Source organism: Bactrocera latifrons, unplaced genomic scaffold (assembly GCF_001853355.1).
Source record: "Bactrocera latifrons isolate USDA-ARS-PBARC rearing strain unplaced genomic scaffold, ASM185335v1 scaffold_281, whole genome shotgun sequence".
Taxonomy (NCBI): domain Eukaryota; kingdom Metazoa; phylum Arthropoda; class Insecta; order Diptera; family Tephritidae; genus Bactrocera; species Bactrocera latifrons.
The window spans coordinates 155958-183827 of NW_017536419.1; the positions used below are offsets into that span (position 1 = coordinate 155958).

Below are 27870 nucleotides of genomic sequence, written 5' to 3' on the forward strand. Positions count from 1 at the left end.
TTAATATTACCTTTCAGGGCAAAAAAGGAGCAATGGTAATAGTTTCGAATGGAAAAACTAATGGAAATTATGCTATGAAGTGAAGCTTATAAAACTGTCTTTCGATTCTTTAATAGTATCAGCGGCTCTGAGGTATTCATCTCTACTTTATATGTAGTTCTACCTTAAGAGTTTTTAGGTGCAGCATTTGAAAACAAAAGAAAAACAAATTGTCATTTGTTTTTATTTAAGTGTGCATCATATATTAGTATTCTTTAAAATTTTAAGCCAAAGAACAAAGTTATGCATGAGCACTTTCATACATATGCATATGTATGTATATATTTGTACATGTGTAAGTAAATCAGCGGCGATCAAAGCACAATCCAACAAAATAAGACCACATTATTGAGCGGCAAGAAAATGTAAAAAGAGAATAAATTCTCGGTTAATACAAACACGTGTGTCTGACTGTGTGTGTGGGAGTGGGAGCAGGTCAACAAAAGGCCATTAGCCTTCGTACATTGCGGTCGAGGTAGAGAGAAAAGCTGCCGTATGCGAGAGTGGGTAATGAGACTGATCGGTTGGATTGATGTCAAAAAGTGTCTTTTTAATTAAAAATTTTGTTTAAGTTCGTCACACAAAAGCACGACCACTCACAAGCAGACAAACTTACCTGCACCCCGCAATGAAGCAGTAAACTAGTTACATACATATGTATGTATGCCAATTCAGGACTAGAAATTTTTGTTTTGAGTTTTTTAAGTTAAGAAAAAATCAGCGGACTATATCAATTATTCAATTACTTTGTAATGGACCCTCTTCATCTAAATTTCGACAATTATGGTATGACTGGCCATATTTCAAACGTAGTTAGGCAATGATTTTCTTAAACATCAACACGTACAAAATGTCAGTTGCTTGTATGGAAGCAAGACAGTCGACTATCTAGTTCCGATTGTGATTTATACTAGTCGAAAAGTACCATAATTCATAACTAGTTGATTTAACTTTCTGGTATATAAGCATATGCATACATACTATGTATATGCGATTGACAAACATGAGCATGCACACATGCATACAAACTCGTGTGTCGTTACAAAGCGCTGCTTTATCACAGCACACCCTTCCAGCAGTTTGCTGCTTGTCCTTTTGCTGCACTGTGTCTTCGGCAAATTTACCTTTTAACCATGCGCTGCTTTCTGAAGCTTCTTAAATATTCACTTTTGGCAATATAGCTGCTGCGGTTTTGCATCCATTCAATCGTTTTAAGGTATTTTGCATTACATTTGTATTAATACCAACACATTTTAACGTACTTTACTGTTAATTCTATTAATTACAAAAAATCACGATATCAACTTTTCTCATTTCGCTCACGTTCTTTACTATTAAAAATAGCAAAGTATAAGGATAAATATGTCAACTTTTCTGTGCCACTTACCTTTGCCGTCGATGGCATTGTTGCCTTCAGTCGTTGTAAACGTTATTGATGTTGCAGTTACCGGTGTGGTGTTGAGGGTCACACCGCTGCCATTGGAAGCCGGCGTCGCCACAACATTCGTAGTCAATGTTGTTGTGAGCGAAACATCGACGAGTGGTGTGGATATCACCAAGCCAGCTCCAGTTAAAACATCCATAGAATTGTTATTGTTATTTGCAGGATTACCGCTAAGAGTGTGTAGATTCGTAGTGGAGTTGGTTAGTGTGGAGGAGGAGGAAGTGTTGTTACTGTTGCTTTTTGTAGTTGTGGAGGAGGAGGAGGAATTTATGGTGGAGCCATCTACGTTCGTCGTGACGTCGAGACGCTTCCGTTTTGGATCACTGTGATGAAAAGAGAGGAATATTAGTAATTTTTTAGAAATCGTGCATTACACATATCTGCAAAAAAACAGATTAAGTCCCGATTTCGGTGATATCAATAATATGATCATGTCGAAAACGGAATTATGATTGCAATTTCTCTTGATGTCTACATATATCTTAATCTCACATGAAATACTTTTTGTGGACCTTTTAAACTTTAACAAAGCAGCGAAGTCAAGAAGAATTCAAGGCACTAAAATCTCAACTTGAAATATTTTAAATTACTTAAATTGACTTTTGTATATCTTCATAAAAAATTATTCTTGGAAAGTTTAGCTGTTAGATATGAATTGTTTTCAACGATAAGTTCCAAATATTAAACCTTGTTCCTTAAATTATAATAATAATAATAATTTTTGAAAAGAGAGTTAAAACAACTCGTAGTTGTGGACTTAAGAAGGTGAATCGCTAAATAAATATTGTAGCTTAATAAGATTTTTGAAGAACATTATCATATATACGTTATATATAGAAGATCTGCCTTTTCTTTTCACCCTAGTCTAACCTTAATGACCATTACCTACCTTTTTTGCAAATTATAATAGAAAATATTTCAATGGGTACTTATTTTAGTTGATACTCACCTAACATCTGAGTTGACATCATTACCGGCACCAACGCCTTCCACTTGCGCCGCTTTGAGTTTTTGCCCGAGAAAATTTCCAGCGGTTGTTGAGGTAGTGGGCGTGGCCACACTATTGCCAGCGCTCACCTTAATACCGCTGGCAGCATCTAAGGTGTTTACAGCCGCGACCGTTGCTTCTGTTGCCGCTGCGCCGATCTTATCGGCCACAGCAATCATTTTGACATCTTCATTGGCGCTAGCTGCAGCCACCGCCTGAGCCATTGTGGTAGCATAAATAGTTTTGATACCATTCGGAACGACACAAGGCGGATGATGTATCATGCCAGGCACGACATTTGTGACGCTGAAGGTGTTCGTGTCCGCTGGTGGAACATTAGTACCACTACCACTGGTGCGAACAACGACACTCTTTTCGTCCATCAGTTTTTTACTATCCACATCCATTTCGCTATTCGCCGCAATTGGTACGAAAGCTGCTAGCGACTTTCTACTATTTTCATCCACATTTGAGGCATTGCTTGTTGCATTGGTGGCTGTGGTAGCTAGCGTCGATGTTGAAATTGTACTTTTTGAATTTGCTTCGCTGGCATTCGTGTCGTCGCTTTTCGCTTTCGCCGCAGTGCCACTCTGTGCGTCATCTGTCGTTGCGGTTATTGCATGTTGACCAGCTGCTGAGCTTTCAGAAGCTTTTTCAACCTCACCAGCTTTTGTAGACGCCGTTGTCGTGGCAGTAGTAACAGTTATGCTGTTGCTGTTATTGGACGTGTTGTTAGATTTTTGAGCTGCAGTGGATGTAGCGTTCGCCTTGCCTTTGGCTACTTCAGTCGAGTCTGCGACGATGGTGGTTTCGGATGCTGCCGCAGTAGCATTGTTACCATTGTCTCCCTTATTAGTGGACTTTGCGTGAGCAGTTGCTGCAGCTTTTGCCGCATCCGCTGCTGCGCGTTCCGCGGCACGCTCTGCTCGTTCAACGCGTTCTCGCTCCGCTGCAGCAGAACGCCCGCCTGTCTTCTGTTGCTGTTCACGTTGCAACCGAGTTGTTACGCCTGTCGTCAGTGAATCAATAATGCACTGTGTCTGTTGCTGTTGTGCCTTTTGCGGGTTTCGTGACGATCGCGTACGTTGCCGTGACTTACGCAGTAGTTGCTTGTAATTCTCCGTTTTCTTACTGAGGTAGTAGTAGCGTACGCAATCCTGTGCCGACTTGCGATCCAAACTGGCCGCTATGGCGCCAAAATTCTTCGGATGCTGTAAGAATTTTTCTTTAAAAATCTCTTTTTCGCCTGCGGTCCACACATTCAGTGTCTGTCGCTCTTTATGAACCGCAACCATATCCTCAATAAAGCCGTTTTCATTGTGGTAGATGCAACGACGTTGGCGAGCATCAAACATCAGTGGTGGTATGACGGCATATGAACGCATCTTTTTATCCTCCATGGCCTGCTCTTGCAGACCGTCCATGATTTCCTCCAAGTCGGCCTCAGATTTGATACGTGAACCAACGCGATTGAAGCGCTCCTTGTCCTCCCGTTGCTTACGCAGCTCCGTGAAGACTTTCTCAAAGAACTCGCGATTCTTAGCCTCCCGTGCCTTTCGCTTCGCACTGCCTTCCGACTTTTCGACGCGCTTTTGCCATTCACTGGACATTTGCGCATATGTTTCCACCAACCCGCTGTTGTGCTCCCAACGTTCATGTTTCAGTTTACATATGTGCTCCAACAATGGCGTGCGCACTATCGTTTGATGCCGTTTAATTAACGTCGTCAGTAGCTCTACATCCAACGGCTGATTATACAACGGCAATGTGATGCGGTTACCGCAATGGTTGAGTATGGAATGTTGCGCGGCCGCCGTTTTACGGTTCGCCTCGTATATTTTTTGCGCTAATGTTTGCAATCTCCAGGTATGCTCCATTTTTACTGCATCATCGTTCTCAGCAGCAAGTATTTCCTGCTCACGCTTTTGTTTGCTCAGTATGACCTTGTCATTGAGGCCTTTTTCCTGCTTACGCAACGTCTCCATCGTATTTTCTGCACTCTGTATATCTGCGTCCACCTTCTGTATTTGCGTTAGCAGATCCTCCGTGACGGCGCTGCCACGCTCCTCGACGTTGTCGTTTGGCAGTGTGGGTGAGATGGCTTCAACTTGCGGATGGTATCCCTCAGATGAGGACGAAGATTTCACGGGAGGTGCAACTGTGCCACTACTTGCTATCAAAAAGGATTCGTTTGGCGGAGCATTTAAGACGCTGACACTACCGCCAATGCCAACTCCTCCCATACCACTGCTTCCACCCATCACTGTACTTGTAATACTGCGATTAGTAGGTGGTGTACCCGCTGATGTTAACATTGGTGGTTGGGTATCCACTTTCAACTGTTGCATCGCTGAGGGGGGTGGCTGGGTATTAACCACGTGGCTGCTTGAAACTACGGTCAAATGCGAATGTGGAAGGGACTGGTGCAATATTTGTGATGCACTGTTACGAAAATTACCTCCAGCTATGATCTTCTGCTGTTGTTGTTGCTGCTGTTGGTGCTGATGTTGCTGTTGCGCGACCGCCAGCGATGCAGCAGATGGTGATGTCTGACGTGGCTGTGGTTGCGCGGCATTCATTACTTTGGGTGGCAGGTGGTTTGAGTTGCTGACTGTATTTGCCGTCGTTTCTGTCAGTCGCATTTTCTTGTAAGGCTGTCCCCCCGGATCGGGTGGAGCCTGTGGCAACTGTTGATGTTGTTGTTGCTGCTGCTGTTGTTGATGTTGCTGCTGGCTGCGCGCATTCGCTGCCGCTACAGCATTAGCGTTCGCCAGATATTCACTGGAATAGTGATGCGCTGGCAGTATTATTCGCTGGCGTATTAAGTTAGCATTGCCTGCTGCGTTGTTTGCATTTAGAGGCGATGCTGCATTACCGCCTCCGCCTCCAACGTTCGCACCGCTGAGAACATGCGCTGCATTGACCGCTTGTTGTCCTGAAGATGGCTGTTGATGCGCGAAATGTAAAGCTTCAAGGTGGGATCCACTGCCAACACTAGGTGGTGGTGGCTGTAGTCCAACTCCCGGTACTTGCACAACGCTGGTGGGCACTTGCGCGCTACCACCCGCTGCGGCAACTGCTGCTGCTCGTTGAAAATCGGGTGCCATCTGAGGTATTCGCGTGTAGGGGTTGTCACGATATTGAGCGCCTGGTGGACCAATACCATACGAAGTTTGCTGGATATAGGGATGCGGCGCTTCCCGCACTGCACTGAGTTCCGCAAACTTGGCGTACGTGTTGGCGGCGGCCGCTGAGCCTGGACCGGGTCGTGGTGGTGATAGAGGACTAGCTGCAGAACGGGCGGTCTGCTGTTGCTGTTGCTGCTGATGATGGTGGAGATGATGCTGCTGCTGTTGTTGCTGAGCGGCTTGCTGCTGCTGGTGCTGCTGGTGCTGCTGAGCAGCTTGCTGCTGCTGTTGTTGTTGCTGTTGCTGCTGCTGTTGCTGCTGCTGCTGTTGATGTTGCTGATGCATTTGATGCATTTGCTGATGTAGTTGTTGCTGGGCGGCGGCAGCGACTGCTGCTGCTGTTGCGGCCGAGTGAGTAGATTGCTGACCAAGTGCGCCGCCGCCCTTCGTGTACGACTGCGACCCATCGATTGGCCTGTAGAATCAAAATTGGGATGAAAACCAACCGATTATTAGATTTATTTGTAAGGAATAAATATAATTAATGCAAATAGTAGATAAAAAACGGATTAAAATTTAATAAGAACAAAAGAACATACATATGTATATGGTACATATTGGATACCGCAAGTTAAAGCAATAATTAAAAAAAAATTATAGGCATCATACCAGAGGCAACTTCATATTTTTATTGAAAAAATTGTGACTAACAACTACACAAATCATTGGGCATTATAGTAGTGTCACTGACATTAGACATGTCTTGAATTATTTTAATTTTTCAAACACTTACACAAATGACACAGCGCCAATTTTAAATTGTCTTGATAAAATTGATAGAAACAACATCATTGCCAGCGAAAAATAACCTTTAATTACATATGGTAAGTATTTACCTAGAAAACCGTCTTTTTTTTAACAACAAACACAAAAATTATTTAACTTGTCTGCTTAACACTACACGGAGCACTGAAAATGTGTGGAGAGCTAAATAACTTGAGCAAACCCTTCAATACCTAGTCTGATAAATGTCTTAATCACTCTTTTGAATGCCGTCTCTATTAAGGAAATGTATTTTAATGATAATAGTATTTTATTTTCGAGTTTACGAAATAGTAAAATTTTAAAGGCGGCTTCCTTTGATGTTATATTCATTTGTGATTTTCAAAAACATGAATTTTATTTTGCCTATGTATGGAATGTACATATGAATGTATATTTGAAAATATCCTGTATTTACTTTAAATATTTTTTTCTTTTGTATTTTCAATTTCAGATAATTTTAAACAACCAGACAATTTTTTCGGAGCAGCTCCTGGAGATCGGCTTTGGAATCAAGAAAATCAAAAATTTTTTAATACCGAAATGCCAATTAATTAAATATATTAAAGTTTGTAAATGTACATTATTATAATTTTTATTTAACAAATTCTTCTTTTCAAATAAAACTCACAAAAAAAACCTGTTAAAATATACTTAAAATAGGTACCACTAATTTTTCTTTTAAATAACCGAGTTTTTAAAAAAATAATTAGGAGACATTTAATTCTATACATTTTTTATTTGATATATTAAAAAACCACACATTAATGCCAATTCAAATGGCATATATTATATAACGTAAATTAATAATAATACGGTTAAAAATCTCAAATTCATGTCGTCATTTAAGTACGAGTATGTATAATTATATATTATTATTAATAGAAAATAAAAACGTTTTTACAGAAACGTAAAAAATGTATTGAATTTTATTAAAAACCATGGTGTTTATTATGATTATCAATCACTTTTTGAACTCGGTTTGAAGGTTTGCTTCCCGATTCTCTTTATCAAGTTTATCCAAAGATTTTCAATTGATTTCAGGTGTTGTGATTGTCTCGGCTAATCCATAATTTTATGATGAAACCGATTATTTTCTTCCTTACCTTACCTGTTACTTCTTCCGGTATGTTTTTGTAATTGTATTTGTCCATTTTATCACTAATAAGATGAATAGGGTCGCCTTCATATTAGGAGAAATAACCCCAAACCGTTTTATTGCCACCCCTATGCTTAACTGTTTTTATGTGTATCGCGATGCGAATTAATTTTGGTCGTCTGACATTTCTTTATTATCGCGTTTTGTGGACGATACTAAGTTTAGAATACGCATTTAAAATCCAGTTAAATTTTGCTGCTCTTTTTTCAAGCTAATTATTTTTTTATATTTGTTTTCTCCCCAAATAAGTACAGCCTATAGAGTGCAATAGCACACTTTTAAAATAAATATTCAAATCAGTTTTCTTTCTTCTTCTTCTTTACTGGCCTAAACGACGCTAACGCGGTTATAGCCGCACTAACAACAGCGCGCCAGCGTTTCTTCTTTCCGTAATGTGGCGCCAATTAGAGATTCTTAACGAAGCCAGGTTCTTCTCCATCTGGTTTGTCCGACGATACCTAGCAAATAGTGGACATACTATAAAGTAAACCTTGTGAGTAACTAAAGTCAATAGTACTTAAATTATTTCCAGTAAATTTTCTTATATTCCGCAGAAGCCGACTCCTGTGTTATTTATATGTCCAGACCAAAATACGCAATGAAAAATCAAAAATCTTTTTAAACAGAATTATTGAAAACAAATTTTTAATTTTTTGTACATAACTTAATTATTTTTCAAGTACTGCTGCTTATTAATAATAAATGTTGTTTTATTACATGCTCAAAATGTGCTATTTCTCTTTATTCGGTTTTATGTTTTGCATTGTTTTAAGTACCTGTTAGAAATCTATATCCTAGATTATAAAAAAAAAAAATTTTTAAACTTTTGCATTTCGTGCAGTGGTGTAATATTGCAAAAGCAACCGCCCTGTAGTGAGTTATACGATTGTAGCTTTTTCCCTCCTAGAATTATCATTTAAAATTTCAAATTTAATTTTTTTTCACATGAAGCTGGCTTTACAAAATATCCTGTCAAGTTTCAATAAAATTCGATACGCAAATGTCCAGGAATACCCTGTCGCTTGTTGTTAAAGCGTACAGTATAGAACGAAAGGTTTTAAGAACGCTGACGGTAGTTAAGAAAAGAGCAATAGCGGAAAAACTAGAGTTCTAAAACTTCCAGAAAGTTCCAGGCAGTATTCCAAAAAAGAACAATCCGGCAAAAGAGCAAGCTACCTTCATATCTTTAAAAACATTGACTGCTGCATTATGGATGATAAGACTTGTATGCCTGGGGACTTTTCTCAGCTTCCAGGTGTGAATTTAAATTGAAGTTCAAAGAGGAAGTGTTTAAAGACAGAGGAAATGTTTTAAGGGTTTAAAACACGAAAAAAACAGAGTTTCCATAGAAATTTTTGGTTTGGGAAGCAATTTGTAGCTGTTGGTTAAAAGAACAGCTGTTTTGTTACAACTAGAACTATCATCACAGATTTATACATACAGGAATGTTTCTGCTATTCATAAAACTATTAAACCGCAAATGCTAGGTGATAACTGGAATTTTTTTGAAATTGTTAACCTCATTGCCAGAGTTGAAATCGCTAATACCACAAAATCAATGAGGGTCAACAACACATCAACCGAAACGTTTTTTGACGGATTGAGTTGATGTTGATAATACCGGAAAACACGGATTTTGGAGCAAAACAAAAAACATAAAACAAAAAAAAATTAAAAAATAAAAANGAAACTGCAACTATTTCCTCAGCATCGCATAAAATCCATTCACTCCCCATTCAAACTCATTTCGTATTGTGTTCATTGTATTAAATTTAATCCCTTTTCGTGTAACGGTAATCGCAAATTTTGCCATTTGAAATTTAATCTTTGATGACATTTTCTTTTCGCTATTATTTGGCATTATATTCGTGTTGTTGTTTTGCTTTGTTATGCTGCTTAAAGGGGGATTTTGCGTTTTTTTAATGTTAGCAACAACAGCAACTTCGCTAAGCTTTTATGTTGACTTTGTGATGGAAATATGATTAAAATTGTAATAATGCATTAATGAAACAAGAAAAGCTAAAAAAAAAAAAACAATAAAACAAAAATAATAGTAATGAAAAAGAAAAAAAAAATTTAAAAAAAATTAAAAAAATAAATATCAAAAAAAAATCAAGAAAAAACGTTAACGTTCGGTTGCAGCGAAGCTAAATACCCTTCACAGGTTCCCAGCCGAAGCAGCCGTTTTAGCTAATGAGCGCGACACCTTACGTAATGCCGATCCCGGAGATCCCCGAATAAGGGATCTCAATTTGGAGATTCGGCGTATGGTAAACCATCATAAGCGGACAAAATGGAGCACCTGAAGTCCTGCAACCTCTCCACCGGTGTGAGTAAGCTTTGGGCTACTGTCAAAGCTTTGTCTAACCCGAAGAGTCACGACGACCGAGTTGAAGTTCAATTCAATGGTCATGCCTGTTCGGACCCGAAGAAGTGCGCGAGCCATTTTAGCCGGCAGTTTACTTTGCACCCTTCGGTAGACAAAGCCAAACCATGTGTTAACCGACGGCTGCGCAAAATGCCAAACGACGGCGCACCACTCACTTTCACCGATGAGGAGGTTCAGGGTGTCATCAACAAATCGACCGATAACTCTCCTCCCCCCAGTAATGAAGACACTTGAGACCTTGTTACTCCCAACCTTCACTCACCATCTAAGCATGGATTCCGAAAAGTGCACAATACCACCACAGCACTTAACGTCATAAACGCTCAGATAGTTCGTGGTCTCAACCAGAAACCACCCTGTGAGAGAACGATCCTCGTAGCRTTGGACCTGTCAAAAGCTTTTGACACGGTCAACCACACAACGCTACTGCAGGACATTGAGAAAGGGCTCAAGAGGTGGACCATGAACTATCTGAACGGTCGTCAGTCATCCGTATTATTTCGAGGTGCAACGTCTAAACTGAGAAGAATTAAACAGGGGGTTCCGCAGGGTGGTGTCCTCTMCCCRYTACTGTTTAACTTCTACATCTCGAAACTCCCGCAACCACCAGAGGGGGTTTCCATAACCTCATACGCAGATGACTGTACGATATTGACGTCGGGCAATGGAATCAATGGCATGTGTTCGAAGATAAACAACTACCTCACCGATCTTTCCATTTTCCTCACTGCACGGAACCTCCAACTTTCCCCTCCAAATCCACAGCGACCATATTCACGAACTGGASGAAGGAGTATAGACTGGAACTTAATATTGCAGTCGACGGCGTCAAAATTCCGACTGTCAATAACCCTAAGATTTTACGTGTCACCTTCGACAGTCTATGCTCCTTCTCTCCTCATACGACCGCGATTATCGCCAAAGTAAAGAGCCGCAATAAAATCCTCAAGTCGCTTGCCGGCAGCACATGGGGAAAAGACAAAGAAACGTTGTTGGCAACTTACAAGGCAATCGGCCGGCCGGTCCTTCACTACGCAGCACCCATATGGTCGTCTGGATGCAGTGGCACCCATATGAGGAAACTCCAGACCTGCCAGAATACAGCACTCCGGACTACGACAGGATGCCTATTGATGTCTCAGAGTTAAGGAGCATAATGAACTCCTCTCCAAGCAGTTCCTACTAGGATGCTTTCGTAGAAATCATCCTTGCAATTATCTGCTTGGAGCGGAACCGCCTCCTAGGAGCATCAAGAGAGAATTCCTTGTCCACGTCGACGATATCGTACAATACCCCGACAGGACCTCGGACGCAACAGACTTTCGACAGGCACTGACCGCCATTCACAGTGGAGCCATCMACACCTTCACCGACTCCCTTGCCGTGAATGGCGTACTAGGAGTCAAACCACCACACATAGCAGACGAGGAGCTCGAGTTGCCGCGAGAAACACGAGTGACCCTTGCGCAACTTCGTTCYGGATATTGTAGCAAGCTAAACTCCTACTTATCCAGAATAGACTCTGACATACCTAATGTATGTCCTGCATGCAACGAGTCTCCGCATGACACTGACCACCTCTTTGCATGCCCAGCCAGCCCCACCCATCTAACACCTTTAAAACAACAACAACCTTACACAGGTGCATTTCTGTTAGTAGCTTTGCGTTCAGTTTATATGAATGCTATATGCTATATTAATTCGTTCTGAACAATTTTTTTGGATATTAAATTTGTTACCTTAAGCAGTAATTCATGTCGTGAAGATATTACGTCAAATGTGAAAGTTTTCCATACAAGAACTTGATTCCGATCATTCAGTTTGTATGGCAGCTATATGCTATCGTCAACCGATCTGACCAATTTCTTCGGAGATTACTTTGTTGCTTTAGAAAATAGCCTGTGCCCACTTTTGTGAAAATACATTGAAACAATGAAAATGTATTTCACTTTCTGTGAAGTTTTCAATACAAGAACTTGAATCCGATCGTTCAGTTTGTATGGCAGCTATATGTTATGATGGTCCGATATCGGCAGTTCCGACAAATGAGCAGCTTCTTGTAGAGAAAATGACGTTTGCAAAATTTCAAAACGATATCTTAAAAACTGAAGGACTAGTTCGTTTATACAGACAGACAGATACTGATCATTTATATACATATATACTTTATAGGGTCTCCGACCCTTCCTTCTGGGTGTTACAAACTTCGTGACAAACTTAATAACCCTGTTCATAGTATAGTAATCGCCTATTGAACTAAGATATTCTAGTGTTTTCCTTTCTTCTGCAACAATTTGTGGTGTACAAATTATTAATGATAAACAAGTAATGTATTTAAAATGCCCATAATATATTTATAGTATAAAATGTTACTAACTTTTTTCAGATGCTTTAACCGTCTGATCAATTATGAGGATATTGTTAATTTAATTTTGAATTAAGAATTAAATATATTAATACGTCATTTATTTATACATTTTTACATCTGACTATTACTGTGAGCCGTTTTCCTTATATTATGCAACTTTATTTTATTCTAAAATACTATCTTCACTTCTAATAGCTTCATAGCAATGAACTGAAATTAAGCATAATCTTAAAAAATATTTAATAATTAATTTAGTTATGAGGATAAAGGCGGTCAGAATTTTTAAAATAAAATCTTTTTTTTTTGTTTGCATTTTTAAAGATTCTTAGAAAATTATAAGTAAATTCGACGAAAGTTTTTGAATTATTCCATAATTTGTAAATGGTAAAACTTCAAATGAGTTTTTTTCAAAACTTGTGATCACTAACCGAAAACCGCTCTATAGATATCAATGCAATTTATACAATTATACACGAAAAACTAGAGCCTGATTGGTGGATTTCTTGTTTAATTTCGATTTTTTTATAAACCTAACTTTTTTACTTAAAACACAGTATAAAAAAAAACATTGATCATTTTGTGCTATTTACAATTACCAGTATTGTATCCACAAAAAGATAATTCCTCTCAATTTGTGATATGTAAATCTGGGCACGATTCCGATTACTTTGGCGGAGGGGTAAAAAAAAAACCGAATTTCCGTATAAATGGGGTATGTCCGGATAGGGGAGGAACATCCAAAAATAATATAAAAATTACTTATAATTTTTAAAATTTTCACGATTAAAAGTACAAAAATATGCCCCAATAACACAAGGTATTTCTCTATATTCCATTAAATTTATTCACGTTTTTCACTCTGTATATTTAATATACACTCTAAACAATGAAATAAGTTCACATTTCAATTTTATTTTGTAATATTTCACCTAAATTTATTAATTTAAAAATCACTTAGCGAACTCGGCGTTGCAAAGGTTAGATTATTTACAATTATGAGAAAAACGAGCGTTGCCACCTCTTAAACACCAAATATGTAGGATTCTTAACGATTTTTCTTTGTTCGTTTTTTTGCGTGATTCTTTTTTCTACATTAATTATAATAAAAAATAATAATTTACATTTTACATATAGTATGTATATGTATAATATGTGATTTATATTTAATAAACACATATAATTAAAACTCTATGATAATATAGTATTATAAAATGTATATATGTCGGGATGACTGAAGTACTTTAAAAAAAAAAAAAAAAAAAATAACCCTGGTCGAGCGAATACCCGGGGGGACTGAAGTACTTTCGCGGAATACTCCTTTCTACGTTAAAAATAAAAAAATATATTGAGTTTTTGTTATAAAGTGGTTATATTTGTTGGTTACCATGCACTCATATTGAACGAAATTTTGAATTTTCATACTGTACTAATATACTTTACACTTTATTACGTAATATTATATAATATTACTTATACATATGTATATACAATATTATTATATAATATTACTAATACATGTATATAATATTACTTATTTGCTTAATAAATTTAAAAAAGAAAATATAAATATGCATGAATAGAGGAATTTTTGGGAAAAAGAGGAATTTCAGCGAATTGCCTTATCATCACATGGCAGCGCTCCATATCGTCGTAATTTTTGGTAAACAAATGGGGTAAAAACGAGTGTAATATGTAATTTTTAAAATGCAGATTTTTTAGATAAAAAACTTGCAAAAAGTGTAAGACATGGAGTTATTTACAAGTTTATAGTGTAATTTAATTAATTTGAAGTGAAAAATGTGAATAAAGTGTGTTTAATGTGGTGAAATAGCGTCTTGAAATGTACGAATTTTGCGAATTTTTGAACTTTAAGGTCGAATATCTCCTAAACTAAGCGTTTGCGGTACCTATAACCCTTTAATCAGGAGGACTTCCTCTTTCCAACGGTACCTTCAGATCGCGGCGCCAAAGAAATCGGAATTGTGCCTCAATCTGACAAATAAAATTTATGGCCAAGAAAATTTCAATTGTGCTAAATAAAATAAAATCATGTAGAAATTTAAAAGCTGTTTTATTTTCAGCCCGTATTAAAACAAAATAGTGTTAAAAAAGAAATTTAAGTGTACAATTAAGAGCTGGTTTTCTGAAAATCACGAAAAAAAAATTTCCTAGGACACATTTTTATAAAGGGATTAGTGGGACATACGTTTTAACAACGATTTCTTTATAACGCAGTAGCTTTTTTTGGCTAGTAGCTTTTTCGCTCTCAACAAGTCCTCTCTTCTGCTAATTTTTGTATTAATAACCGCTTTTCCAGTATAAACTTTCGTACTGATAGCAAGCATTTATGAAACAACTTTTGTTACTATGTATTTCTACTTTTATAAAAGAAAATATATTACTGCCAAAAAAACAAGATTAAAAATGTAATTTTTTCATATTCTGACTACATCTAACCCCTTAATTTATGCGCTGTCTTTTCACGGCTACACCACGTTGTTGAGTTGTTTGTTGGAGTGCTTTCTGAGCTTGAGGATTCATGGGCATAGCCTCGGCCAACATAGCAACAGTGCGACGCAATTCCGCAAGTTCTGCCTGCATTTTATCAATATTTGATCTATGTGAATAAGAAAATATATTTTAACTATTAATTAATGTCAAAGTTGGCATTCCAATTACAACTTACTTATCCGCTGGTTGGGTAGAAATAGAAGAAGCAGGCGAACTCTGCAAATTCGCTAATGGTATGGGCGTGATTAATGGAACAGTAGGTGCAGCTGGTGGAGCCACTTGTAGAGACTGCTGGGTACCAGTATTTGGTTCTACCAATTGTCCAATTGTGTCTCTACTTACCACAGCAGTTATCTTCAAGTTTGGGTGCATTCGAATAGGTAATTGTATGGCAGATGACTTAGCAGAACCATTGGGTGTAGCATTTCCTGTAACTGGTGTAACATTTGTTCGAATATTTGCATTTGTTGCATTACTGGTCGTAGTGGTTGCAGTTGTCGAAAATGTGTTCGAAGTTACCACACTACGTGCATTTGACGATGTCGCAGAAGATACTGTGTTCACGCTTGTTGACGCAGGCGAAGCGCTGCAGACAATAGGAACGCTGGGGCCATGACCTGCCATAAGCTTCTTCAACATTTGATCGGCACTCACCTTTTGCGACTCAAGTAATTTTCGCATTGTAGCCGGATCACCCTCATTGATTTTACGCAAAGAATCCCCATCAGCATCGACCACAACATAATTCACAATGTGAGCATGTGTATTTGGTACGATACGAAAAATACTTTTCGGTTGGGGTGTTGTGTTTGGATTGGGATTTTTTAAATCACTTAATTTTGCAGAACTTCCTTCCACTTGAAAAACAGTCGTAAAACCATTTATAAGCATGGGTTTCTCCATTACAGAAGGCTCTGTTACAAATTGTGTAATTTTGCGTTTCGGTACCATTGACACTAACTTAATAACATTACAGTCAGCATTTTCACATCGTCGCTCAACATTGTTGCTGTTCCCAGCACCTGCTGTTGATGAACTACCTCCTACAGTACTGGCCGAATCATTTCCGACTGGGTTGGATAACGTGGCCAATGTAGTCATATTAACAAAACTGTTTCTAGAAGTGCAGAAAAATATGTATTTGCAGGCTGTCCACTTAATTTGTACACAACCGTTAATGTCCCCAATACGAACGTCGATTCAGTGAAATATCTGCGATAAAAGATGTTTAGAATATTTTAAATAAATTTTAAACTATTTTATTTACCATTTCATTGATTAGCAGTGTATACAAATTTTGAGTTCCACTGTAGTAACGCCCGTTTCTTTAATAATTGTGAAGCCACTATAAAACATGTCAAATTGCGCCGAACAAATGCATTAACATCTTGAATAATTCCGAATTATATATTTTTAGAGCAGTATATTTGTGACATTTATTTTATTTATTTTTTTGCGGTTCAACGTCTTCGAGTTAATAATATATTTGTGTTAATGCAATTAATTATTGAATAATTCTTAACAAAACTATTAACATCTTATCTGCACATCTAAACCCTCTGCCAAATAGCTTATAACTGATAATGCCGCAAACAACGAGTTGATCAGTGTTGACGCTACTAGTTACGTATGGTGAATATTTATAAAACGTTTCAACCGCAGTGGAGTAAAAAAGCAAACAATAGCTTATATCTATAAATTGTGTACCGATTCATAAAAGTTCATAAAGCGGCCATTGAATTCTGTCTGTCATCCACAACAAAACGGCAGAAAGAGAAGTAATGAGTACATTTCTTACATTTGTACTGCTCAGATTCGTGCCAGAGTTAAATTTGTGTGCGTAAATCCATGATGGCCGCACAAAACGCCATAGCAACGAAACGGTTCGAAATAGTATGACATACATGCTGGAGTTGTAACTGGTTCTCTCTGTTCGAATACAACATGTGTTAAGCCCGGAACAACTTTAATCTGAACGGACACGTTTTATAATTTCAAGCACACATGTTTGAAGATTTTATGATTGCATATACATACATAAGTATATACGAACGTGGTTATGAAAGCATTTTTGTTGAGTTTTACCTTTAGTACAATAAAGAAGTTAAACAAAAACGTTCATCATATACTATAATACAAAGTTCTAATTTTATCGACATTTTGTATAAATTTAATATACTATCCTACTTTCTTTCTCTTAACAAGCACAGATAACCCGTAAAATATCTTTTAATGTTGTTATTTTATCTTTCGCTTCCAAAGGGTTGAAACCAACCTTGAATTTCTTTAACTTTTTACCAATTTCAAAGCCTTCTGCATTGGTCTATATGAACATACATATGTATCATGTCGTCCATGTAATGTTTATAATGAAATCTAAATTTACTGTTGAAGCTTTTGTAGATTTGGTAAACGCAATAGACTATAATATAGAGTTTCACTTCATAGATGTACATATGCACATACAGTAAATGTGAATCCATTCTGAATTCATAAATTCGACTCTTTTGAGTAATCCGAAGTTGATCGGACATTTACAAACATGCACATACACATGTATGTATACCTATGTATATACATAAACTTATGTATATACATAAACTTATGTATGTATATACATTGATGGCGGAGTCAAATTTATAAGATTTCTTATAATTTTTATACCTTCAACAGGGAATGTACATTAAGTTTGTCACCAAGTTTGTAACAACCAGAAGGAAGGGTCGGAGACCCTATAAATGATCAGTATGTTGAGATGAGTGGATTTAGCCATGTCCGTCTGTCTGTATATATACGATATTATATATATATTCTATTCTATTCTGGCACAGGTTATTTTCTAAAGCAACAATGTAATCCCCGAAGAAATTGTTCAGATCGGTTGACGATAGCATATAGCTGCCATACAAACTGAATGATCGGAATCAAGTTCTTGTATGGAAAGCTTTCACATTTGACGTAGTATCATCACGAAATTTGGCATGAATTACTGCTTAAGGTAACAACTTTAATCTCCGAAGAAATTGTTTCGATCGGGTTTCTATAGCATATAGCTGTCATACAAACTGAATGATCAGAATCAAATGCTTGCATGGAAAACTTCCTTATTGTGATGTGTCGTCAATCTTCACGAAATTTCTTATGAGTTTTTGCTTATAGAAATTATGTAATATCAGAAGAAATTATTCAGATCGGCTCACTATAGCATATGTATGTAAACAAGAAAGCAATTAAAGTAAAACATACATATAAACACCACATACATATGTATGTGTGCAAATAGATGTTGATATGCAGACATACATAGTATGTATATGAACGAGTGACGAAAAATGAGAATGTATTCAATCTGTCATAAACAACGGCCAATCCTACAAGGAAGTGGAAAGAATTGTAGGGTGTTAAGCCACAACGACTCACAATGCAATTATTTATAAAAAAAGACGAAAAAAGGGGCGCAATATGGATTCTTTCCGAGAATTTTACACCAATAGTTAACCTAGAATGTCAGCTATGGAGATTCGGAATGAACTGAACCTGGCCTACGGTGTTCATACAGTGAGAAGACTTCTACATGAACATAATTTATATATCCGCAGTCTTTGATAAGTACCGTTATTAAAGAAAATCATAAAGCAAATTGTCTTAAATTTGCCAAAGGACCGATTGAGAAATGGTGCAACAAGACGCTCCCCTAACAGAGAGTACGACCCCAGATTTAGCACAAAAACTATGAAGCTTGGCGGTTTGAATTTCGAGTAGCCGAGCTACTCCGCAAGGAAGAAGGAGTGGGCAGAAAGGAGCATTAGCAACTAACACACGGTTTGAGGCATGCCAAGCTGCTTATTGGAGGATACAAACTAAGTAGGTTCAAAGTTATCATTAACCTCCCCAGGAACAAAATCAGGCTGCTGGTCGCATGGTACACTGGTCATTGCAGGCTGAATAGGCACCTATACAACATGGGCCTATCCGCCAGCGCAAACTGCCGGTTCTGCGACAGGGAGCCTGAAACTCCAGAACACCTGCTGATCGACTGTACAGCAGTCTGCAGACGCAGGTTCAAGGCCCTTGGATCAATGTTACCGGATAGGGATCGCATCGCCTCACTAGCACCGGGCAGGCTACTGGACTTCATCGGTGCGCTGGGGCTAAGTGAGTCGATGTGAGTTAGGAGAGGGCACAATAGACCTAAGGTCGCGGTGCATTCCTCATATTCAAATCTAATCTAATCTAATACCATCGGAAATGTGCCAGTCTCGTAGATTCTCTGAAGAAGCGATGAAGTGCAGTTATCAAAAATCATGATCATGCTACCAAGTACTAAGATCTCCTATAGACAAAACTTGCAAAAATCTTTCAGTACTTCTTGATTTTTAGTAATTTACTACTATTTTACTGCTCCCAACAAGTTTCATACATAAACACATTTTTGTAAATAAACATATCTGGTACATATTCAAATCTAAATATTTTTAGTAATAAACATAGCGTGGAAAATATGATCCACTTATGCATTTCAATGGATGTTAAAATTGTTTGGCATTTTACATAACTCACAGATGTGTAAAGCTCTAACACCCACTATTATTTCACTGCTCGCAGCTGTATGTATACTATACAAACGTATATATATATATATGTATGTATATGCATATTTATATACATATCTACGTAAGTGCAGTTCAACGGAAAACAAAAACGCAACAACAGTGAAGCCTTCCAATAACAAAATAACAACAAAGCCAGCAGTAGCCATCACAGAATAAAAAAATATACATTCATTTGTACATATGTATATGTAAATTAAAAGAAAAATGTACTGAACTGAACAAAATCAGCAACGAATTCAATGCAGTGCACTGAAGTATAGCGATCGGTAGCAGCAGCAAAAAAAAAACGGATTGTAGTAATAATAGCAACAACAAAAACAAATTCATAATGCAGTCACAGAAAAAGTTTGGCAGCGACGCAAGCTAGTCTGAAGCCGGCGGTACTTTCCCCCTTTCGAACGTTTTCCCTTGACAATTTACATTGTTATTGTTGCTGTACTGTTTTTAATTTCTCTTTGGTTTTTTCCGTTTTCATGCTATCGGATACCTGCTCTTTTGTACACCCCCTCTCCAACCATGTGTCCAACAACGAACAACAGCAATATAACGACCGCAACAACGTATGCTCAGAATATAATAATTATAATAACAACGACAAAAGGTACATATTCAATCATACATACATACATATATAAGATATCTACTTACATATATATTATAATTGAACGTGTTCGACGGGATGTATGAGTGCGCTTGTGTTGGTGAATGCGACTGCCGAAGCAAAAAATGAGAAACACCTCACATTCATACAAACGAATGAGTGAAATAAAATACCCGACAGCTGCTAACTGCAGCAAAAACAATACAGAGAAGAAATACGAACGACGTCAACTTCGCAACAATTTGAAGCGCTATTTCACAGAGTAGAATGTTACGAGCGCCCGAGCAGCCTCAACAACGACGTCAGCACAGGCAGCGAACTTGTTATTACGGCATTTTTTGCCTGACTGTGCTCTCCCCATCGTCCCTACTTTGCTGCTGATTTTATTTGCACATAAAAGATTTATCAACGTACATGCATATACAGACCTCAATAAATATACATACATACGTCGCGCACGCAGAGGTYGTTCGTTTGATTGTTCGAGCATTCGTCGGTTGGTCTGACATTTCGTCGCTCAACTCGTCTGACCGCTGTTGAGTCGATTTATTTCTATTTTTGCTTGTTCATTATAATTCTACTACAGCGCCGACTCGCAATAACAATAATCTTGTATAATTTGTGTGTGTGTGTGTGTGTGTGTCTCATATGCCCACGGCTATTATTCTTGATACTTATGTATGTTGGTCGTCAGCTATACAAACAACAACAACATTAGCAAGGGTGCCCACATTCACTCAGCAACTCGAAGAAAATTCCAAATAACTGTGGGCAGTAACACAGCGTACAATGCAACGTTGCCAATTTTCATCACGTTTCTGTTTGGCGCATTTACCCGTAGAATGAGAAACAAACAACAGAAATGAAAAACACACATACTCAGCACAACTGAATAATATAAAAACAATGAAAAAAAAGAATAAATAAGTCAAACAAGAATTGTTTGCATTTAGTTGAGAACACAGAAAAGAAAAGGAATATACATACGTATGTATGTATGCACATATGTATGTATATATTAAACTTTTCATCGCGAGTACCAAATGAATTTGGCAGCGGAAAAATCAACCTATGTATATACATACATAGATACATGTATGCATACATACATACATATATATATATACATACATACATATTTACATAAATTAGTTGTAATTTGCAGCCTACATTTCTGGGATTATATGGAAGTTCACTTGTGTATGTACATACATAGGTATGTATTTTTAGATACTTTGTAGGTGTGTAAATGGGAAAAAATAGGTTTTGTTAATCACAAAATATTTACTTTCAATTTTTATTCTAAATGATAGTTAGGATAGAAACGTGCATATTTACAGTATTTGCCTTAATTTAATTTTTGATTATTTTAATATGTGAAAATAATTATTTCAATCTCATGTAAACATCCTCAAAGCCCTGACGAGGAACATACATATGTATGTACATAAATTCGATAGAAGTACTCTGAACCTTCCTCAAGAATAGACTGTCGTAACGCAAAAGCTTTCATAACAGTCACCTCAAAAGATAATTTTAATGGAATTTCACGCTTGGAACTTTAATATTGAGAATTTTACCCTTTAACAGAGGTCATATGTACAGATGTATTTACTCAATTACAAAAGATCAGTGTAAGCCATTGTAAAAATCATAAATGATTTGGTTTCCCATTTGTATGAATACCTAATGATCTTCTTGTAGTTGGTTTTTGACAAATGCAGCTGTTAGTAATTGGCCGTTTCGTTCAAAATTAATAATCCTAACTTCCACTCTTGGCCTATGCATAGATAAAAGACTATTCCTATCCACTGATTTAATTATACATATGAAAGTGCATGTATACATATGTACATACATATATACTTATGTATATATTGAAATTCGGGCAACCTGTGGGTTTGTATTTAAAACACGATTGCAACCGACAAGTCAAATTTTCTGCCGAAAGGATTTTTCTTTCACATAAATTTGTGCTTTAAACAAAAAGTAATATTTTTATTTTGCGAAAAGAAAATCTGACCATTCGGGAAATTAGTGATAGAGTCTCTTAAGAGAAAAACTGGCTCTTTAACAAAGAAGAAGACAAGTTCTAAGAAAGATCGGGTGATAGAACATATCATCTTGAGGCTGAGAGCTTCAAAACTGCTGAGGGCACAGGAACTGTTCGTCGAAGGCTTCAATAGGTTGGTTTGAACGCGCGTCGTCAAAACCGTTCACGATGGACAAAATGACATTAAAAGTGGACTCAAATTGATTGGCGATATGTAATCTTCTCAGATGAGTCCAAATTTAATATTTTTTCCAGTGACGGTGTGCCCTACGTGAGAAAGAGAACTGGTGAGTGGTTCAAGGAGGAATGTGTTCAAAGAACTGTTAAGCAGTGAGGCAGCCGAATGGTCTCTGGTTGCTTTTCCCACTATGGCCTTGGGCAATTTATTTTTCAGGATGACTCTGCGCCCTGCCATCTTGCCAAAATAGTAAGTATCATTTTTTTTGTACAACTAGAGTTTATTAATACAATTTTAATTACAAATTTTCTACTTGTCTTTTTTCTTTCTTTAAGGTGCAGAATTTTTTATGAAAAATCGGAGTCGCGACTTTGGAGTGGCCAGGAAACAATCTGGATCTCAATTCCTCTGAGAACCTTTGGTTTAGAATGAATTCTCAGGTATAAGAGAAGAGACCAAAGAATTTAGCAGAATTGGCTGAAATTCTCGAAGAAGTGTGGTATAACGGTATTCGAGCAGGAACAATAAAAAAAATGATAAATTCAATGCCCGAGCGTATAAAAGCCGTTATAAAAAGCAAAGAAGGTTTGACAAAATACTAAAAAGAGTGTTTTTGTATAGATTGATGTTTCTTTAAACTAAAACTATAAAATACTTTCTCTAATGTAAATAAAAAAATGTGCCACTATTTATAATGCTAGCTACCAAAATGGTACAATATTTTAAAATAATAAAAAAAATTTATAAGTGCAATCCACAACATTGACTTTTTTACGCTTAATACTAATGTACTAAAAATATGTTATTATTTCGGGGGAAAAATTGGTTTGGTCGTGATCATTTAAATAAACTGTATAAAATTCACAATTTACACTTTTTGCAAGTTTTATAAGTAGGAACCCTTTATTTTAAAAATTACTTTTTACATTCGTAGTGCACATCATTTACATACTTACATATCTATGTACATATGCATGTACATATGTATCGTGAATATATGTATGTACATACATAAATATTTACATATGTATGTAGTTACATAGGGAAACTTATAGTTTTCGAAATATTTGCGTTTAATTTGAAAATTACCAATATTTCAAGTACGTATTTTTTGATTTTTAATTAATTATACACTTACTTATATTTTGCAACTTTTATATCCACAACTCTTTACTAATTAGTTTGTACACATTTATTTTACATTAGATAGTGCAAAATAGTTTTAATTCAATATTTAACTTATTGTTCAATTATATTTATTTAACAGTGTTAGCATACTAATATATTTTACAAACTAACAAAAATAAAATAGAAAGTAAGAATAACAAAATGGAGTTTTACGCGAAAAAATTGACACACCCCAGTGGCAGAAAGATTTTTTGCAATATTGTGACAACTGAAAAAATTCTTTTTTGGGTATAATCTATTTTCTTTATTGCTTTTAGCTCATTTACAAAAGATGTCGATAAAGCAATACCGATTATTTGACAGATTGAAATCTTTAGTTGTTGTTAAATAAATATAATTAAACAATAAGTTTAATATTGATATAAAACAATTTTGCGCTATATATTGTAAAATAAATATGTACAAACTAATTAGTGAAGTGTAAGTGGATATAAAAGTGCAAAATACAAGTGTGAAATTAATTTTTAATCGAAACAAGTAAGGAGGGGCCACGTTCGGGTACCACCGAACATTTTCATACTCAATCAACTTGCAAGAATCAAAGACAGGGAAATACGTTAATGTGTAAAACCAATCATATAGAGTACAGTCAGCCGGATGTCCGAAAATCCTGAATATTAATTATATAGGGGCTAGGCCAAATTTTCGCTCAAATTGATCAGTTTTAGGCACAAAGATACACTGCTATGAGTAAAACATGCTCTCTTATTTTCATTTGGATAATGCACAAATTGGCTGATATATACGGTACAAGGCCACCCCGAAGTACGAAATTCTTTATATTAAGCATATGGGGGCTCTAAAGGAAGTATTGGCCCGATTTAACCAACTTTTGTCATACAGACCTACCATAATAAGAGAAGGATTATCCCTTAACTTCAGTTATATATATCACATAGTGACAAACATTTTCGATCAAAAGGAAATTTAGGTACTGGGGTTTAAATGTTCGGTACCTAGGGGCTTGAACAGTTTTTATTGGATTTGAATTAATTGCTTCTTGATTTGTGTACTGTAAACTGAACGAATCAAGTAGAGTTTAAAATTATGCTATATGGGAAGTAGGCGTAGTTTTTATCCAATTTCGTTCACTTTCACAATGTGAAATAAGAATGTAGGAAGAATGCCTCGTACCAACAAAAAGTGGGCGATGCCACGCCTATCGCCCAAATTTCACAGCGGCTTCCATAGAGCTTTCTCATACCTTCCGGTGGTAAAATTGTACTATGTCTATGGCGTATTAAGTTATAGATTTATCGCGCTTTTAGTAGTTTTTAATAGTACCGTTATATAGGGAGTGAGCGGTGTTATCAATGGGATTTCATCCACTTTTAGACTGTCGGTAGAAGTTCTTATAAAATTTTTACCGAGCAAATTTCGTGGGCAAGTTTTAGAATAGCTAGCCCAGATTTCGGAATTAAAATGGGTATGTACGGATAGAGGAGGTCTACCGGGTATATATACTTATATCAGTTGCCACTGACTAATTGGATTTTGAGATATTTGCATTGCAAATTCAACTATTTAAAATGCATGTTTCTCCTATTTGAAACGAATTTTACACTAATATTTTTAAGTTTTTATATACAGTAACACTTTACTAATTCGTTTCTACCCCTTTATTTTATTTTAAATAGTGAAAAATAACTTTTATTCTATATTTAACTTTTGTTCAATTCTTTTTTTCACACAATACGTACATACTTATTTTACAAAAGAACCAAAAAAAAAAAGAAAACAAATTATACCCCAATGGCCGGAAATAAATAACACAGTATTAGTTTTTCGCATAAATCCCTTTCTAAAGTTTCGGCCGCGCTTTAAAAAAATAATTCTGGTCGCACCAAAACCTAGGGGTCTTCAGTACTTTCGCGTTGGATTGCTTTTTGCGTAGATACCCATTTTATCGAAATCCTGGGGCAGTATACTAAGCTTTCTCCTTGAATTTTTTGAAGTCAAATGTAAAAGAAAGTGCTTGAAAGTTGGGAATAGAAGACTAACGACAACAAGCACAAAGCTCCTGATTTGAACATGATTCTTTAGCCACTGTAAACTGATTTTATTAAGTTATTAATAATTTGCACAAGAAACTTACAATAAATCGCTTTCAATCAGATTTGAAATATAAGAGTCCTTAATAGTGAACTGAACTGTTTACAATATTGAGCAACATCCATACTCTCCGAAAATAAGTTGAAGAAAATGTCTTACCTGCAAATAATGAAAATGAGTTATAAATTAGATGTAAATAATTTTTAAACTATAAATAATAGCTGTACAAATATATTCTGTATCTTTTTACATACACACATATATACTACAGGTATTTAAATATGTACATATGCATATATTTGCATGTACATACATACATACATACAAATGTACTTATGTCTGCAAAATTATGTTAAAATAAGTTTCAATAATTACATATTTATACGTACTATATATGTAGGTATTTTATTTAATTGCGCCTTGTATGATCATAGCTCGTTATCACTTTTCATATTTATTTACTAACTACAAAATAAAGTAAAACATTTTACCCTTGTGAATAATCTCGCGTTAGTAGGCCAAATATAGTGATTGTAAGAAGAGTTGATTGAGCGCGCGCAAACCAAATAAAAGAACAGACAATCGACAAATGTCAAAATCAATGCTGATAACATGACATGACAAATACAGTTGCTTTTCATATACATACATATGAATGTATGTCCGGACGCTTATATGAAATACATATATAGGTGGTTGGAAACGAAACTTTTATGTACTATTTGTTAAAGAAATTATAACAAAGTTATGTGTAACAATATTAAGAATTAAGAGCACTCCACTGCTCATACGTTATAATTGTTGATGGAATATATTAGATGAAATAATAAGGGTATGACAATCATAAAGGGAGTAAATTTGAAAATTTACTACATATGTTATTTTATATATTGTGGCAAAAAAGTACCCGGAAATAGTTAATAAAGCGCAAAATATTTAATTATTCATAAATATTTATATTGCCGCCTTCAAAGTAATCCCCGCCAAAATAAACTGGTTGACAGATGTAAGGATAATTAAAATTTGTAATTAATTGTGTAAGCCAATAAAGAAGATGATGACCCACAACGGATTCCTGTAAAACTCACAAAATATGCAGAAAATGATTTTGTAATATCATTCAATGCAAAAACTTTACTTACATACATATCTATTTGTTCTGCAGATATAATTAAGGAATGTAAACAGAACGTTTGAAACGTTTGGCATATTTAACTAGAATATAAATTCAATAATTTCGGAGGTGATGCCCACAGAAGAGTCTGCAAAAATGTGTTTTGAAACGTAAAAATCGTAGTTGTTGTAACGGTATCTTGCTTTAATTTAATGCCAGCACGGTTCAGGAGAATCCAGGGGTAAGAGTGCTGTTCAGTGTTGCTCCAATAACGACAAACTTAACCTAAAATTAACCGATACAAACAGGATTAGACCGCCAAAATAACAGCCCTTGTCCAGTTATTATACTGAATCCCGCTAATGTAGAGCTGAATCAGTGAGAGGGGGAGTGGGTTTCATGACAGCAAATGGCGTTGGCATACAACAGTTCAGTCAAGGAATAATGGTTAAGACCATATTTATAAAAATTTTAAAGATCAGTTATTTTCCAAGTGTACAACTTAATCTAGCTAGATTTAAATCTCTTGTTTTTTTTGTAGGTCAAACTTCGATTCGATACTTTACTCCGATATCCACGTTTAAAACAGTTTTACTTGAGCGGGAGGGTGGTAAAATATCGGAAGAAACCGCTATAGCCTTGGCTCTTTCAATGTCATTGCGACTGTATTACTTACTTTTTATTTATATTTAAAGCGTATATATGTATATATATACTTTTATGTGTAAAATCTAATATTTAATTAATTTGAATTTAATTTATTTAAGTAGAAAAGTAAAAAAAAACGTAGTTTTTTACTATTTTTTACACACATCTTCAAGAAATGCGTGGCTTATGCACATACATAAGTATGTATGTACAAACAAGTAACGTGTGCATGCATGTACATACATACTTAAGTATGTACCATAAGTGAACAAGTTCAATAAATAAAATTAGTAATAAATTGCAATAATAAAACGCGTTTTATACATGTGCTCAACAAACATATGTACACACGTACGTATGTGAGCAATTTAGCATGTAAATATAAGCTCACATACGTATGTTTGCCGTGTCCACAGGTATTTAAATACATATGCACATACATACATATGTATGCATAATCATATTTACAAATTCATTTCAGCTATACGGTGTAGGCGTTAAGTAGACATTAACCAGCTCTGATCGGTGCGGCACACAAAACAGTCATAGTTTATACAAACTTAAAAAGTGGACAA

The 27870-nt window shown here is 36.1% G+C and overlaps 2 protein-coding genes across 2 annotated transcripts in view; both read right to left on the minus strand.

Annotated features, from left to right (window-relative positions):
* LOC108970108 overlaps nt 1–27870 on the minus strand; it is a 150299-nt gene that overhangs the window by 41257 nt on the left and 81172 nt on the right. Inside the window, exons 2-4 of the mRNA XM_018935259.1 lie at nt 5921–6074; nt 2433–5890; nt 1427–1806 (exon numbers count right to left, since the gene is read on the minus strand). Of these exons, the coding sequence (XP_018790804.1) occupies nt 1427–1806; nt 2433–5890; nt 5921–6074 (3992 nt within the window). The remainder of the gene's footprint in view (nt 1–1426; nt 1807–2432; nt 5891–5920; nt 6075–27870) is intronic.
* Nucleotides 14390–16546, minus strand: LOC108970111. Its single transcript, XM_018935261.1, has 3 exons — nt 16116–16546; nt 15024–16060; nt 14390–14954 (listed from the first exon to the last, which is right to left on the minus strand). The coding sequence occupies exons 2-3, from the start codon at nt 15947–15949 to the stop codon at nt 14798–14800; spliced, it is 1083 nt and encodes a 360-aa protein (XP_018790806.1). The 5' UTR covers nt 15950–16060; nt 16116–16546; the 3' UTR covers nt 14390–14797.

Excerpts from the sequence above, each read along its gene's own strand:
- LOC108970111 (XM_018935261.1), bottom strand. The coding sequence starts at position 15,949 with ATGACTACATTGGCCACGTTATCCAACCCAGTCGGAAATGATTCGGCC. Across the intron at positions 14,955-15,023 it reads TCTACCCAACCAGCGGATAA|ATCAAATATTGATAAAATGC; the intron begins GTAAGTTGTAAT and ends TTATTCACATAG.